The sequence below is a fragment of the Bos grunniens genome, chromosome 3 (genome assembly GCF_055505025.1).
Source record: "Bos grunniens cultivar Pamir isolate PY7600 chromosome 3, Bosgru_T2T1.0, whole genome shotgun sequence".
In the NCBI taxonomy this organism is placed as follows: Eukaryota; Metazoa; Chordata; class Mammalia; order Artiodactyla; family Bovidae; genus Bos; species Bos grunniens.
This window is the reverse complement of record NC_141167.1, coordinates 2,470,218-2,486,314: the sequence shown is the minus strand read 5'-3', so window position 1 is coordinate 2,486,314 and position 16,097 is coordinate 2,470,218. Positions and strand designations below refer to the sequence as shown.

The 16,097-nt window shown below is 51.0% G+C and overlaps 1 protein-coding gene and 1 long non-coding RNA gene across 3 annotated transcripts in view; one reads left to right on the top strand and one right to left on the bottom strand.

Moving 5' to 3' along the window:
• NDUFA10 (NADH:ubiquinone oxidoreductase subunit A10) overlaps positions 1 to 16,097 on the bottom strand; it is a 43,687-nt gene that overhangs the window by 11,912 nt on the left and 15,678 nt on the right. The window contains exons 6-9 of one of the 2 annotated variants that reach the window (XM_086375390.1): positions 14,215 to 14,294; positions 12,331 to 12,385; positions 10,066 to 10,151; positions 4,891 to 4,999 (exon numbers count right to left, since the gene is read on the bottom strand). In XM_086375390.1, coding sequence (XP_086231516.1) covers positions 4,891 to 4,999; positions 10,066 to 10,151; positions 12,331 to 12,385; positions 14,215 to 14,294 — 330 coding nt within the window. The remainder of the gene's footprint in view (positions 1 to 4,890; positions 5,000 to 10,065; positions 10,152 to 12,330; positions 12,386 to 14,214; positions 14,295 to 16,097) is intronic. The other variant, XM_086375401.1, reaches the window with a different exon arrangement.
• Positions 3,159 to 3,983, top strand: LOC147374842 (uncharacterized). The gene is made up of 2 exons (XR_015154650.1): positions 3,159 to 3,266; positions 3,718 to 3,983. It is a non-coding gene; the product is annotated as an uncharacterized LOC147374842 (long non-coding RNA).

The following is a 16,097-nucleotide window of genomic DNA, read 5'->3' as shown; positions in this document are numbered from 1 at the left end:
ACAGCTTAAAGAACATCTTAACCAATAAGGGTGAGACTCTGCTGTCAGCAAAACTTCCTCAGACAGAAGGACCACGACCTACAGGAAGGTGTGCAGACCAGGGAGGCTTCAGCAGCAGGGCAGCCAGGGCTCAGTGTGTGTGAACTGACCGCGTGAACAATAACCACAGTGTCCCGAAGGTCTACACAGACAGTGACAGCAACAGCACACAGGACCGGGTAAAGGGAAGCAGAAGTGCTCCAGGGGTGGACGCTGTGGGACTAGAGGATCACCAATGCCCGTGAGAAGTCAGCGAGTCAAGGGTGAGCGCTGATGACCAGGCCGCCACGAAGAAACTGTGGGAGAAGCCGTAACTAGTGAGCGAGCAGAAGAGGAGACGGAATAAAATGTTACAAACAACAGCACTCTAATCCACAAGCAGGCAAGACAAAAAATATACAAAGAAGAGGTAGGAAAATATAAAATATACAGTTAACATAAACTATTTAAACACAAATGTATCAGCAATTGCACTAAATGTGAACACATAAATATCCCCCATAGTTAGACTGGGCAAAAACTAAAGACAAAGTTCTCAGGTTAGAAGGTGTCCACCGGAAATACAAAGATACGGAAAGAATGAAATTGAAAGACGTGGAAAAAGCACCACCATGCAAATATTAACCAAAGGAGGGCTGTGGACGCCACCGAAGTGAGCAGTGAAGTGCCCCGAAGTAAGAACCGGCACCAGTGATGCAAGGAGAGTTTAATCACACAGAGAGAGACTGATGCTGAAGCTCCAAAACTCTGGCCGCCTGATGTGAAGAGCCAACTCACTGGATAAGACCCTGATGCTGGGAAAGGTTGAGGGCAGGAGAAGAAGGGGGAGATAGAAGATGAGAGGTTGCATGGCATCACTGACTCAATGGACGTGAGTCTGAGCAAGCTCCGGCAGACAGTGGAGGGCAGAGAAGCCTGGTGTGCTGCAGTCCATGGCGTCGCAAAGAGTCGGACATGATTTAGCTATTGAACAACAAAAGGGTGACTCTATTAGGAAAGTGCAGCAATTCTAAATGTGTGTAAGTCTAATAATGCAACCTCAAGATATACACAAAGCAAAACCTGCCAGAACTAAAGGAGGAACAGACCCACAGACAGCGGCAGCCTCCCCAGACCTCTCACGGCAAACTGACAGAGGAAGCAAAAAGAGTCAGTGAGGAGAGAGACCATCTGAGTAACGTGACTAACAGACTTCCTTTCAAGGGCGCTGCAAGAGCCCAGCACACGACGGGCGGAATGGCCTTCTCCTCCAGAACCATGAATCGCCGCCAAGGTGATCAATGCTGAGCCGAAAAGTCAGTCTCAGCCGCCTTCCAAGGACTGAAGTCACAAGGCTATTTGTGACTAGAGAGGAGTTAAGCCAGAAACCAGCAACAAAAAGACCATTAGAAACACTCCGCGTGTTTCTAAATTATCTAATATAATTCAAATTAGCACAATAGCCAAAAAAGAAATCAGACTAAAATTAGAAAATATTTTGAATTGAATGATAATGAAAACAGAACATCAAGAACTATGAGATCTAGTTAATTAAGCCAAATTTAGAGGGCAATGTGACCAGCTTTACATGCATATATTCAAAAGCACGACAGGCAGAAAATCAATGATCCACCCACTCATACTAAGAAGTTAGAAAAACAGCAAATGAAAGGGGAAAAATAAGGAGTAGTCATCAGTGATGGAACGTACAACAGTACAAGCAAGAAGCTGGTTCCCTGAATAACGAGCTGCTTTCAAGAGTCTGAAACAGAAGGAGGGAAAACACCAGGACTGGTAACAGGATGGAGAAGCGGACAGGGTCACCATCAATGTGATCGAATGAAAAACGCTAAAAAGGACATTTTGAACAACTTCACGCCAAGAAATTAGAAAATATGAAACAGAGGCAAATTCTTCAACAAACACAGCTTTGAAAACCCAAGAAGAATCCTGAATATTCCGCATGAAAGAAAGTTATGATGAAAAGCATTTCCGTGCAGCTCCCCCCAGTCAAGCGTTTTCAACACTGTAGCAAGGAGTCATGACGACCGTGAGCAAATCCTTCCAGAGAGCTGAAATGAGGACCCCCTCTCAACTTAGTGCTCGATGTCAGCATGATCTTGCTGACAAATCTGACTAGGATACTATAAGAAGCTCACAGTAGGACTTCTCCGGGAAACCAAGGTTGGCCTTGCACTAGAAAATCAACCAGTGTAATTTTATGACCACAGTAACAGAAAGAAGAGAAAATCACCCATGACAAAAAGTGTGATAACGCTCAACATCCATACTCAACAGCAGCCCCCTGGAAACTCCTACTAAAACGGAACTTCCCTGACCGGGGAAAGAGGTTCTACGACTGACCTGGCTACTCGGCGCTTTGGTGGATCACTGAGAACTCTCTCCGTGAGATCAGAGGCAAGAGAAGGGTGAGCACTGTCACCACGTCTATCCAGCCAGGAACCAGAGGCACCCCACACAGTAACGTTAAGAAAAAGCCTGAAGATTAGAAAGACACTGTCCTCCTTTGCTGGCACGCGCTCCCCTTCTCCCACGGGGACTGTCAATGCCCGCTTGCCCGCAGCTTTAATTCCTGAGAGCCCCAGTGCCTCCCGCAGTCACCACGATGCTGGCGCGGCTGCTGCACCCGTCTCCCACATCTGCCAGTGCAGAATTCAGCGGCGTGGCTGCGCTGTGCTAGTCTTCCTGCCGTTTATGAGGAGTGGCAGTGGCTTTTCACTTGCATTACTGACATAAAGTTTCCTTTTAAAATAAATTTGTGGGGAAAAAAAGGTACCACATTTTTTTAATGTGAACGGCAGGGCACCTGACCTGCAGCTGTGACCTGACGGGCAAGGTGCCGTTGGACACTTGAGTAGGCACCTCTGCTGACTCGGGTTCTGCAGGCGCCAGCGCCTTCGTGCATTTACTCTGTTTGTTAGTTCAATGATTTATTCCGCTAAATGTTCACTGAGTGCGTACCAGGCGCCAGAGCTGTCCCAGGCCCTGGGAACAATGCTGTGCGTGACACAGACAAGAATTCCTGACCTCAGACAGGCACTGACATCAGAGTGGGAGGAAACAGAAAATAAACAGAAGGTAAGACAGAGAACCTTAAATGACGATGGCAACTGCTGGGGAGAAAACCGAATTCCCAGAAGAGGGTAGGGCAGAGCCGCCGTGAGCTGGGGGAGCTGAAGCTCAGGTCTTGGTCATGGTCCAGGAAGACCTTGCCGAGAAGGTGACAGGTGAGCAGAGGTGGGCAGGGGCGAGGGGGGTGGATGGGGTGCTGGGGGAGAACCGTACAGGTCCACGCAGGGATGCAGAGTGCAGCTCAGTGCTCCTGGGACATTCATGAGGTAGGAAGGAGGCCCCTGCGGCTGGAGCAGAGGGAGGTCTCCAGTTGTCGAGAGGGCTCTGGCTTGTCCTCTGCAGGATACAGGGAGGTAAAAAGATGGGTGTGATGTACTTGGTGGGAATGTCCTGGTCTCTGGTTAAAAAACAGGCTGTACGGGGAGCGGGCAGAAGCAGGGCAGTTAGCTGGGAGGCATGCCAGTGTGGACCAGGGCGGTCACTGCGGATGTTCTGAACGGTGCTCAGACTGCGGACAGAACCAAGAGTATTGAACTTTTATATTCTGTCCAGCCTGTACTGGAAAGTGAGAAAGAGGTCGGCTGACTTCTGGGTTTCTGGCCTCAGGAGCTGGAACTCCGGAGCTGGGCGTGGCAGGATGAGCTCAAGCAGGAAGGCCGCGGCCACCACGTGGGGCAGCCCTGATGCCAGGCTTGTCAAGGCTGCTGGGTCACCACGTGAGGGGCACGGACAGCACTCGGGGGCAAGGCCCCTGGCCCGGCAGAGCAGCGTGGAGACAGCAGGTGTGGTGACGGGCCACTCAGCCCCCTACCCACGCCCGCCAGCTCCTCTCAGAGGACGTGAAACACAGACGCGCATCCGGAAGAAAGAAACACGAACCGCAGGGACCTCGAGCGACAGCTTTACACTTTCATGGTCCTCCCCAAATATCTGTGCTGAAAGTCACTTCGAAAGCCACCAAAGAACTTACTTAAAAGCGAATGCTAAGTATCTCATGTAAGAAGGAAAGCAGTGGATGTCCTCGGGCACCAGTCAGTGCTGTGCCAGCAATGTGCAGACACAACTCAGAGAACTACAGTCACACAACAATGCTGAACTCAGATGCCAACTCGTCCGTGCACTGACCGCCCTTGCCCAGAGACTCCCATGGACAGAGGAGCCTGGTGGGCTACAGCCCATGGGACTTGGAAGAGTTGGACATGACTGAGCAAGTAACACACGTGAGCACTGACCGCCCAGCTTGAAGTTCTGATTTAAATACAGTTATTCTGCGCTTCTGCTGATAACCAATCACAGCCACTGCGGACATTCTCACTATCCCACTGGAGCTGTGACTCAGGAGTGATCACTGCCGGCCAGGTTCCAGCATACTTTCAGCCCCGACGACTCTCCACGCCACTCTGAACGAAGCCCATGGACCTGTCCAGCTCTCACGCCTGCCCTCGTCCTCCCCAAGGGCGCCCGTGCACCCTAGGCCTCTGCGGAAACGCACACCTCCCCTCCTTGAGGATGACACACCGTGACGCCAGGAGTGAGAACTGACGGGAAAGGACAGAGAGAAACTGAGGAGCAACGAGAGGCCGGCCCAGACGGCTTCCCAGGAGAGCAGCGCCCTGCGTGTGGCCCTGCTGCTGGAGGGGCTGCACAGCAGAGATGAAGGGGGACAGGAGAATCACTTCAGCGAAAATGGAGCTTGCTCACGGAAACAGACCCACAGACAGCACGCTCCAGAACTGACTTTGCACAGGCTGTCTGACACCCACTGCTCGAGGGCCTTACCTCTGTGAACTCCTGGAAGACCTGGTCACTCTGGTGGGCACCGACGGTGACCTCTGGGAGGAAGACAGGGATGGATGTGTAATTCAGCACCTCCAACTTATCCTGAACCCTGGAAAGTCAGACAGATGTCAGACAGACCGAACATCAAAATCAATACAGTAACATCAATAATCAATACAATAAACTCTGGAAAGTCGGACAGATGTCAGATAGACCGAACATCAAAATCAATACAGTAACATCAATAATCAATACAATAAATCCAGGAAAGTCAGATGTCATACAGACCAAACATCAAAATCAATACAGTAACATCAATAATCAATATGGCACACAAAACACCAAAGTCAATACAATAAAGTAAGCTATTAGGCTGATTGTTTAAAATATCCACCCCCTTCACCTCAGAAGCCAAACTTTCCCCAAAGAGCCTGTGGGGCTGTGGGAGCCACCCTCCCAACACCACTCTCAGGACAGACGGTCTTTTAAGAGTCCCACGGCCACAGGCGACTCCCTTTGGGGAAAGGACACAGATGTGAAAACATGAAGCAGGACCTGCATGTGCTCTGAATACAGACACAGCAGGGATACAAAGGTGAGAGCCAGCACCACCTGTTACAGGGCTGCTCGTGTGGCCAGCGCCCACGAAAAGCCTGCACGACTGATGACGCCTGAGGGACCGAGCGGAGAGCCACTGTCGTCGCTGGAACGCCACTGCCAGCTCAGCACTCTGCCTGGGGGCCCCCGCAGTGTGGGGACCAATTCCAGGAGCGGAGGCTGAACAGGGCACGTGGAGGAGGCTGGGGCGGGGAGAGCCCCGCGGGATGCCTCCTGCTTTTCTCAGCGCTGAGACACACCATCAGAGGACTCATTCCCTGTCTTGCCATTTTATTCTGAATGCTAAAATGTTTATGCTTTGTTATAATTTGCTTACTTTAAATTTACTCTGACTATAACTACTAGAAGATGAAAAGCATTTTGAGTGCTTTTAGGAAGAAATGTTAAGTCTCCTTTCTTCAGGGCTCAAAACCAAGAAAATGATTATTTTAAAAGGCCCTTTTCCCATTAATGACTTATAATGGCAGAAGATGCCTCCGCTGAAATGGCCCAGATGGAAGCTAAGTGGATCTGGCTCTCGGCCACGCTGTGAGGACCTTGGGTGGGCCCGGCTCCTCCTCCCCGGGGACCACAGGGCACTGAGAACCTGCGACAGGCCGCATGCGAGTGACCGGAGGCGGAAGCCTGCCCCAGCATCACTCGCAGGACCGACAACGCTGTAACCAGACACCGTCCCCAGGGCACGCTGCTGGGACGACTGCTTCCCTAAGTGTGCTCACATGGGTGTCACTGGTCGTGCACACAGCTATCACATACACTCAATATGAGCGTTTTCTCTTCCTTTTAACTGTAAACTGGTTTACAGAATATCTTTCATAAGCCTGTGTCAATAAAGTACATGTCCTCACTTTAACACAAATGCAATTATTCTATGCTTATTATATGCTGATGTGCTCAGTCGTGGCTGACTCTTTGCGACCCCATAGACTGCAGCCTGCCAGGATCCTCTGTCCACGGAATTTTCCAGGCAAGAATACTGGAGTGGGTTGCCATTTCCTTCTCCAATACTTATTATATAGTAAGGATATTTTTTAAGGTGATCTCACTGTAAACAATTTCAAATAAAAATGAATCTTGTGTTTTTAAATATTAATAAATATCAAACTGGGGTATGATTTGGTTTTGTCTATAGTTTTGAAAACCTAAAAACATACTGAAGAACTGAAAAGAACAAACTGGCCTAGGAACGCGTGTGACAGAGACCAACAGCGCCATCTACATTTAATCTGGAAGAACTACAGTTCACATACCCCCTTACAGAAAAGGTGGTGTTCAGTCACTAAGTCCTGCCTGGCTCTTTTTGCAACACCACGGACTGTAGCCCACCAGGCTCCTCTGTTGCTCTGCCCGTGGGATCTGCCAGGCAAGAATACTGAAGTGAGTTGCCATTTCCTTCTCCAGGGGATCTTCCTGACCCAGGGATTAAACCCACCTCTCCTGCACTGGTAGGCAGATTCTTTACCACTGAGCCACCTGAGGAGCTCTCAAAGAGGGTGTATCTTTGAACAAATATCTTCAAACCACTTTTGAAGATTAAAAAAATAATCTATAGAGACTGTTCTACCACATACTCAGCCTTGTGTAAACTGCTCATTCACTCTGAGCTTCCGCGATGACTAAGCAAAGCCCTTGGAGCCTCTCTCCCGTAAACCCAACTCTGGGCCTCCAGAAACTACAGACACATTCCAGACTGAAGATAAGCAGGGGACGGACACAACAGGACACATTTCATGACTCAGGAAGCTAAAGCGGTGAAAGGAAACATTCTGTTCACAGAGCATTTAGTCTAATTAAGGAGAGTCAAACACTGACAGAACATCCCCTTCACATCCCAGCCCAAAGTGTCCCCGTGAGAAGACAGTGCGTCCCCGAGGCTGATTCACAGAACGAGGTGCTCTGCCACGTAATTTCAAAACAACAGTGAGGCAAGAAGGGAAAGAAAAACAGTAAATCATGACTTACAACTCAACTGTTTCCCAATTAACGGAATGCTTACACTTTCTCCTAAAGCATGTCCAAAGCTATCTTTTAGCTTCTCCTGAGCGGCAAAGTTCTGCATGAAACCCTACAATTCTGATACCAAACGCCTACCCTCCAGTTTCGTCGCACTGGAATTCCCTTGGAAAGACAGCCTCCAGAAGTCGTAGAAAACACACGTCCCTGTGATGAGGCAGCAGGGGCAACAAGGGAGCCCCAGCTCCGGAAGAGGTGGGCCCGCAGCCCTGCATGGAGAAGGCCCGACTGGGAACGCGTCTCCAGCACAAAAATGAAGCAAGCAGGGCAGCAGCGGTCAGTTACGGATTACGGACATGAACACAAAACACTATCAAGGTTGAATAGGTACTCACACATACATGATTACACACAACACACGTTCTGAGACGCACAAAAGTGCTCTAAACCAATAATCTGGTCAGATTCTGAACAGAATGAGTATAGCTGGAAAATGGCAGGTTTACTGTAATTATCTTAGAAAATGGTCATAATTTTGCTTGAGTCGCCCACATTAAGAAATGGCACTTAAGTGAAAATAAGCAGAATTACCGTTGTAAATTGTTATGAATTATCCTTGGGAGGCAGAGGAGAAAAAACTGGGATGAGGAAGAAGCAATCCCGTTGAAGAAGCGGTAAGTCACCCACATGGCTCAGCCCCGTTGATGAAGAAGCGGTAAGTCACCCACATGGCTCAGCCCCGTTGATGAAGAAGCGGTAAGTCACCCACATGGCTCAGCCCGGCAAATGTCAGGGCTGGGACAGCACCGTTTTGTTTTTCTAGTACTCTGCCCAGCAGGAGCTGGTATGACAAGAATCATGCATATGCCCGCGTCAAATCAAAGTCTGGAAAAGTCAGAGGGGCGCAGGAGAAAAGAAGGCGCACAGGGCGAGCCTAGGAAAATGCTCAGGCCCTGAGGGGGTTACTGGGCAGGTGGGGAGGCCACAGGCTCAGGACACCCTGCATCCTGACGGCAGAGGCAGGGCAGACGATGAGGACTCTGAACTAATTCTGGGAAATGGAACCTGGATTCACGCCTCGACAGGCACGCCACAGAAAGGTTCTGAGAAAAGGGAACACGGGGTCACTGTGACACTCGTGAAGATTAGCTGGCGGGCAGGCACACAGGGATGGGTGGGATGAAGAACAATGAATCGAGGAGCGGAGATCCAGAACCAGGGCCTGCGGCCCCACCCTAGCGGCGGGACCTGGGGAAGGGGCGGGGTCAGGAGGGAAAAGGCGGGTTTAGGCAGATGATCCCAGGGGATGAGGCAATGACCCCACCAGGACCCCAAACAAAACCTCCCCAACCATATACAACACCCTAACAAACGCAAAAGACCTGGAATCACACGAACTGTGTTCTCAGACCACAACAGAATTAAACTAGAGCAATATTTATAGCACCAAATGCATATATTGGAAAGGAAGAAAGATCTAAAACCAATCACCTAAGCTTCTACCTTAGGAAACTGGAGAAAGAAGAGCAATTGAAGTCTAAAAAAAGCAGATTAAAAAAAAATAACAACAAAAACTGGAATAGATGTCATGGAAACTGAAAATAAGGAAACAGAGAAAATAAGGACTTCCACAATACAGGTTCAAGTGTGCAAGCTGGCACACATTTTCTGGAGAACAATTTCAAAACACACAGTAGCCATAAAATGCGTTCACATAATCTGACCCATAACTCCAGTTTCATACTTTAGAAAAGTAACCTGAAATGGAATAAAAATAAGTACAATATGCTCATTACTGTTATTATAAATATGAAGAAGTGAAAATAACCCCAAAGACTGATATTAAAGAAATGAAAAGGACTGTGCCTATATTTCAGAGATCAACTTTTTCTGTAAAGGGCCTATGTATGGCTTCATATATGTACCTTGTTTTTCTTATAATCCTTTAAAAATGTGAGGACCATTATTGGCAGCTGAGGCCTGGATGGGCCCCCAGGCCATGGTCCCCCACCGCTGACTTGCTTCTTTCAGAAGATTTATGAGGCATGAGTAGCCATTAAAAAACTGATTTTAAATATTTAACAAAATAGGGACACACTCTTATTAAAAGTTACCGTACAAAGACATATGCAGGACAATTTTTATTTAGAAATACAGGAACACACAAACACTTTAAGAAAGATAGGAAGAAGCCGCATTAAACTCTGACACCTCCCACAATGCGGGTCCAGCCTGGACTTGGGTTTCATGGCTCTGACCTCCCCGGCTTGAGCCCACAGCGCTCCTCCCCGTTAAACTCCTCATCGCACACTCGCGCCCGGCCTCCTGCCCTTGCCCACTCACAGCCCCTCCAGAGCTCGGCCTCCCCGCGACAGTCTTCTCCCCACCCCTGGGCAGCACCCCGGACCCGGACCCGCTCCTCCCTCAAGCCTCCAACACGGCCTCCCGCCCTCGCAGCCACTCTGGACTGATGACCTGTCTCTCACCTCACTCTGAAGACAGGAGCCACCTGCGGAGAGCTCTGAGAGCCCAGGTCCTGGCCCCCAGGCCTGCCCCACCCAGGCCCCTCCCCTCCTCTCCCCACCCCGCCCCGCCAGAACTCACAGCATCCTCAGTTTGTGCAACTTGCGGTCGTTCTGATCCAGCCACGGGCCTTTGTCGTACTTCAGGTACTCAATATCCTCGACCACCTGCGTGCAGGGATTTAACAGAGGACTTAACAGAGAACATTCAGCGCACGACAAACCACAGACCCCGGCAGGAAGGATCACGCCCTGAGGGTCAGAAAGAAAGGTCTGATGGTCAGCCTTCAGTGAAGTGGGGGGGGAGAGGTGAGCCCCATGCGGGCGCCGGGCCGGCTGAGCCCCGGTGGAGTGGCAATTCCCCACAGGCTGGGAGGACGGGGCAGGCCTGGGCGTGGGCAGACTGGAGAGGGCAGGGGCTGGGGCGCAGAGGGGAGCCAGGCCTCCTCCAGACTCATTTCCTCCCACAACTTGACTCCAGGAGGCAAGCTCATCCACTAAAGCAGCAACAGGACAAGAGGATGCACACAATTCCTAGAGCTCCAAGAGCCCACACTCCTCAGCCCGCAGTCTGGACAGCCGGACCTCCCAGTGGGCCGGCCTTTTCAAACACATTCTCCCCAAAACACGCCAAACTCAGGGACTTCTTAAGGTTCCAAGAATGTGAGCACATTCAGTTATGAACTCCAGTGATAACAGTCTCGGGGAACACGCACGACTCTTCTGCCCAGACCCATGCCATGTAAAGCCTCTGCCAGAGGGACAGAAATAACCTGAACACAAGGAAACGGACATCACAGACAGAGCAGCCTGGAAGGAAACGAAGTGCAGCCTCGTTTCCAGGCAGAAAGAAGCAAGCCTAAGAGAACCCCCAGAGCTGGGCCAGAGCCTGCCTGGACCGTGGGCCCCCACGCCCCTGCTGTGGAGAAAGGCCGGCTCTCTCCCCACGCGGGGGAGGCGCCGAGGCTCTGCTGTCCTTAAAGCAGCTGCCTCTGCTAAGCTGTCTGCCGTCACCATCTACTCCTCAACTCCAGACCAAAAGCCTGTACTTTCTTTTAGAATTTTTAAACTTTTTAAAATAAGTTATTGGCTTCCCTGGTACCTCAGCTGATAAAGAATCTGCCTGCAATGCAGGAGATCCCACTTCAATTCTGGGTTGGGAAGATCCCCTGGCAAAGGGAAAGGCTTCCCATTCCAGTATTCTGGCCTGGAAAATGTGTATAGTCCATGGGGTCATAAAGAGACAGACATGCCTGAGTGATTTCACTTTTCAATTGATACTTAATATAAAATGAGGGATTTTTTTTAACCAGATGATGCTGATTCGCCTCAACACCATGTAAGAGATAACCCAGTCTCCTCTACTGTTATCACCGTTTAAAGCGCTGACTTTTCCAACCGTGGGCACAGTGCACCTGTTTCTGGACTCTGCTCTGTTAAACCGCCTATTATCTCCTTTATTAATAGCGCAGTGCCTTCATTACCGTAAATCTGTAATATGTTTTTACACTTGGGAAGGAAAATGTTATTCTTTTCCAAAAACTGTTTTTAAGCTGGAGGATACTGTCTTACGATGCCCTGCTGGTTTCTGAAGTGCAACACGGAGACTCATCTGTAACCGTGTAAAGCCCTCCCAAGCCTCTCCCTCCTCCCTTCCCGCTCCCGCATCCCACCCTCCAGGTCGTCACAGAGACAGGCTGGGCTCCCTGTGTCATACGCCACCTTCCCACCAGCTGCCTATCCAAATGTTTTGATTACTCAAGCTCTCCTGAAAATGGCAGAGGGTGACCTGCACCCACTACTTTGGGGAAAGCTGGTATCTTTATGTGGTCGACCCCAAACAACACGATCCAGAGTCGAAACCCAAGCCTGACCTGGAGGTGGGCCTCCTTGTGCGTGGACAGTGGTTCCTCCACAGCCTTGATGCTGTGAGGCGTTGCCGTGTTTCCTACTGAGGACCGCACGCTGTGCAGCAGTGTGGGGTTTACTACTGAGAAAATCCACGTAAGAGCGGACCCTCGCGGTTGAAACCCCTGTCGTTCAAGGGTCAACGGTCTCAATTAATCTTACCTATTAACTAATCCAATGTTCAATTTTACCATAACCCAAAATTCCTTGCATCTCCACCCTTTCATAATTTTAAGATCCTAGAAAGTGAATACCTTAAAGGAAAATCAACACGTCATGCTCAGAGAAATGTGATGGGAGGGGCGAGGCACTTGTATCAGATCACGAAACACAGATGCTTCTAACATCAGGAGGAGCCGAACTCATCACTTGATTTGCAAAACCCCTACACAGGAGTTAAATTTAAGAAAAATTATAAAATGTTCAGCCGTTTTCTTACCTTTTCTGCATCCTGAGCTTCCCATGCACTGTACTGTAGAACCTCACATTTCTCACTGTAAGAGGAAACGAGATGCTTTCCTGTAAGTCTTCCCAGTGGACGTCACTGCACAGACGAATACCTGACGCCAGGCGCCCACTCTAAACAGAAACGCCCGCATTCTCTGAACTGGCTCTCAGGGAATGGCTGGCCAAGAAGGGCAAACCTGAGGCAGGGCTGTGCCCAAGGCTGGATGGTAGTAGCAGCAGGCCTGTTTTCTGACCCTCACCTGACTGGACCGCCCCCACCGCACAGGCAGGAGGCTGGTGCTTACGGGGCAGGGACACGGGTCAGCTCCGCGGGCACGCAAACCTCCACCGGCGGCAGCATGCATCGCAGGAAGCACAGGGCCCCAGGGCCGCACGGGCCGCACGGACGGCAGCCGGGGGCGGCTCGGGAGGGTGGGGCAGATGGGGTGGCGGAGGGACACGTTACTTGAGCTGCTATAATTTTGGGGAGCCCAGCGTCTGACCATCTGCCCTGCTGGGCGAGGATGTGAACTTTCTTGGCTCCACAGGGGATTCACCAGCCACCAGAGAGCAAGTGCGGGGCTGGGTTCACCTCCTAGGAGGGGGCTGTCTGACCTCCAGCAGGACGCAAAGCAGCCCCTCAGGAGCCCAGGCCCGTGTAGGGGTATGAGCTAACTCCCCACTCAGCTCGCGTACAGAGCATGCAGGAGCGCTGGACGAAGCAATGGACACTCAGAACCCCTGCTGGACACTTCACCAACAGGAGGCTCTGGGTGAGTTCTTGAAAATTAAATGCCAGGTGCAAGAAAACCCTTATTTCATCTGTAAGCCGAATCTAAGACTTCCTTTCCTGACAGCACAGCTCAATGTCCTATTTGGGACTGGCTGGGGAGCCTTTGCTCAGCAGTGACTTTGCAGCTAGAAGATCACCACAAGGAATCTTTGGAACTGAGAGTCTAGGGCCGGCCACCTCTCCCTGACACCTCTCCATGCCCGCCCCGGCAAGATTCATAGGACTTTCTTTCTGCGCTTCTGGCCTTGAAAATAGAGCAGCAGTCTGCTTCTACTACCCATGAGAGAAAAGCTGACCACAAGGAAGCACTGGTTTACGGCTAAAAAACTGCGTTCTAATTCAAGACCTTTCTTCCAAAACTGCTGGACAACACTCTGTTCACAGTTGCGGTTACTTTGAAATTTTAAACAACGAGAGCAAGACATTTTCAGGCATCAAAAAAGGCTGACGCTTTCTAAAAGTCTGAGAAATTCTGCTAGAAACCTTAACAGCGTTACGGAAACATCCTAACTGTAGCTGGACGTGAGTGACGGCAGGAAATGACTGCCGTGTGCCTGACACACGAGGGCCACAGGACGACTGGCCAGAGCGCGCGGGTGCCCCGTGCCATCAGAGGGAGGGAGAAGCAAAGCTGCCAAGGGCCAGTGGTGTTTCCGCCGAACCCAAAGGCCCCTAGAGCAACAGCTTTCAGAAGGGCCGACAGGCGCCGCTGAGCCTTCCCAGTCACAACCACCGAGTCCCTCCAGACACCCTTTCTAGGTAAAAGGGCCACTCAGCTGCCACCGAGAGTGAAAACATGAGTTCTCTAACGTTAAAACCTGTCACCGAACATAGCTTCATCTCACTTCTACTATCAGAATAGCCTAAAGATACGACAAAATAAATACTGGCTAAATTAATAAAACAAACCAACTCCCAGCCGACCAAACCAAACTGAAATGTCTGCTGTCATTCTTGCTTATAAACGTCAGATTAAGGCTCCCCAGACGAGATGGAGTGAAATGAACTAGAAGCGCTCCCGGGGCTGGGGGCCATGTGTGCAGAGCTCCATCTGGCACATAAACCCACCGCACCCCGGCTCACCTCATCTCAGGCAGGAAGGTCCCCTTATAGGCATTCTCGATGTCCTGAAGGTAGGCGGAGGTGATCTTCATCTCGTGTGGCTAAACAAAAGCAGAAAGCAAACGTGGGAAACGTCTGTGCTTATGTAAAGTGTGAGACAAGCGACCAACACGGTGCTCCCAGGACAGCCGTGTGGGGTGCTGCAGGGACGGGGGTGACAGGAAAGAGCTGCAGTGCCAGTTCCAACAGTCCCCTCCTGCCGCCCAGAGCACGGGAGTCCGCCCAGGGAGGCCTGGGCTGCGGCCTTCTCTTCCCAGACTCTAAGATGTGGACTGCGCGCGGCCGCGGCGCCTCCTGTTCCGGGAATGAGAGGTGGCAGGCCGCAGCAGGGGAGGGCCCGCCTCTCCCCCATCCTCACACCCCGCTGTCACCAGCTGTCTCCCCACCCCGCCCACCTCCTCAAGCTCACTTCCCTTTCACATGAAGCTTGCCAAGCACAGAAATGTAAACTTCCAATCGTGAGCGCAACTCTCCACACTGAGAACCTTAGTTTAGCAGTGCTAAGGGCTAGGTTATCTTTCCCCATGTTCAAGTTTCTTCGTGGCGTCTGCATGTTCTATTTCCCTGTTTACTATTAGTATCCGCCATAGGAATACATGTCTAAAAATGACATAATGTTTCTTTGATAAAATGTCTCCTTTTCTTAGACACAGTGGTAGTTTTAACTGGTGACGGTATTCATCAAGTACTGGAAAAACAACAATGTTAATAGATCTAATGTGTTCCTTGAAACTGTCTCTTAAATATTGCTACCCAGATAACAAGAGTTATCTAGAGAACTGTAAATATTAATATATAACTTCCTATTTCTCAATAAATGTCACTTTAATAAGCAAAAGCGTTCCCTAGAGCAATAATTAAATACTCTGACTTGTAGTTCCCATCTTTGGCCACCAGATGGAATGTTCTCCAAAGCACAAAGCACACAGCACACTCGGGAGTAAAGGCTCCAAGGTGCAGCCAGGCCACCAGCAGAGACACAGGTACCCTGAGCACGCGCAAACTGATCGGGGGAGCAAGAGAGTGACCACAGGCTCCTTAAGCCGCATCGAGAGCGCCTGAGCATCTCTGCTGCCCTGGAGAGGACCAGCCCTGAGAGGCACTCGCTGAGCACCCATGTGAGCCCCAGTGCCCAGGACGGACCCTGGGACAACAGATACACAGGCAAGTCCACACTGACATCAGTGTCAAAAAGACAGTGTTTCCTCCCATGAAAAAACACCCTCAGCAGGACTGATCTTTCCAACAAGGACTAGCTGTAAGGGCGACGACGGGCCTGGCCACCATGCACCTCGCCGGTAGGACCAATTTCAAATCGCAGGGCTTCCAAGACCGACTGCCTCAGCACCACTAAGGCAGTGAATGGACGTGTGTGGAGATCCCTCTCTGGGGTCACAGAGTCACTGAGCAGGAGAAAGAGGACAAGGGGCCCAAACCCGTTAGGTGTGAGAGGTAAACTCAAAGGGTGTTAGAGACGACTCAACCTGCAGGAAGCGACAGAGCACGGCCATCAAGAGCAGAAAGGGAGGCCGCGTCAGGGGGCACGCCCGCCCTCAGGGCGCCACGTGTGCAGACGACACAGGTACAGGGGGTGAGGGCATGGCACACCAGGGCCAGGGGGCCCCGGGGAGCAGGGGCAAGCAGGGGGCAGCAGGGCCGCCCGCAGCCCACCACACTGGGACCTGGGGGACGGCACGTGCACACCCAGGTCCCGGGGAGCAGGGGATAAGCAGAGGGCAGCAGCGCCGCCCGCAGCCCCCCATGCCAGCACCTGGGGGACGGCGCGTGCATGCCCAGGTCCCATGGGCCCTTCAGTGAGTCAGTCCCCACCACGAGTAAACACC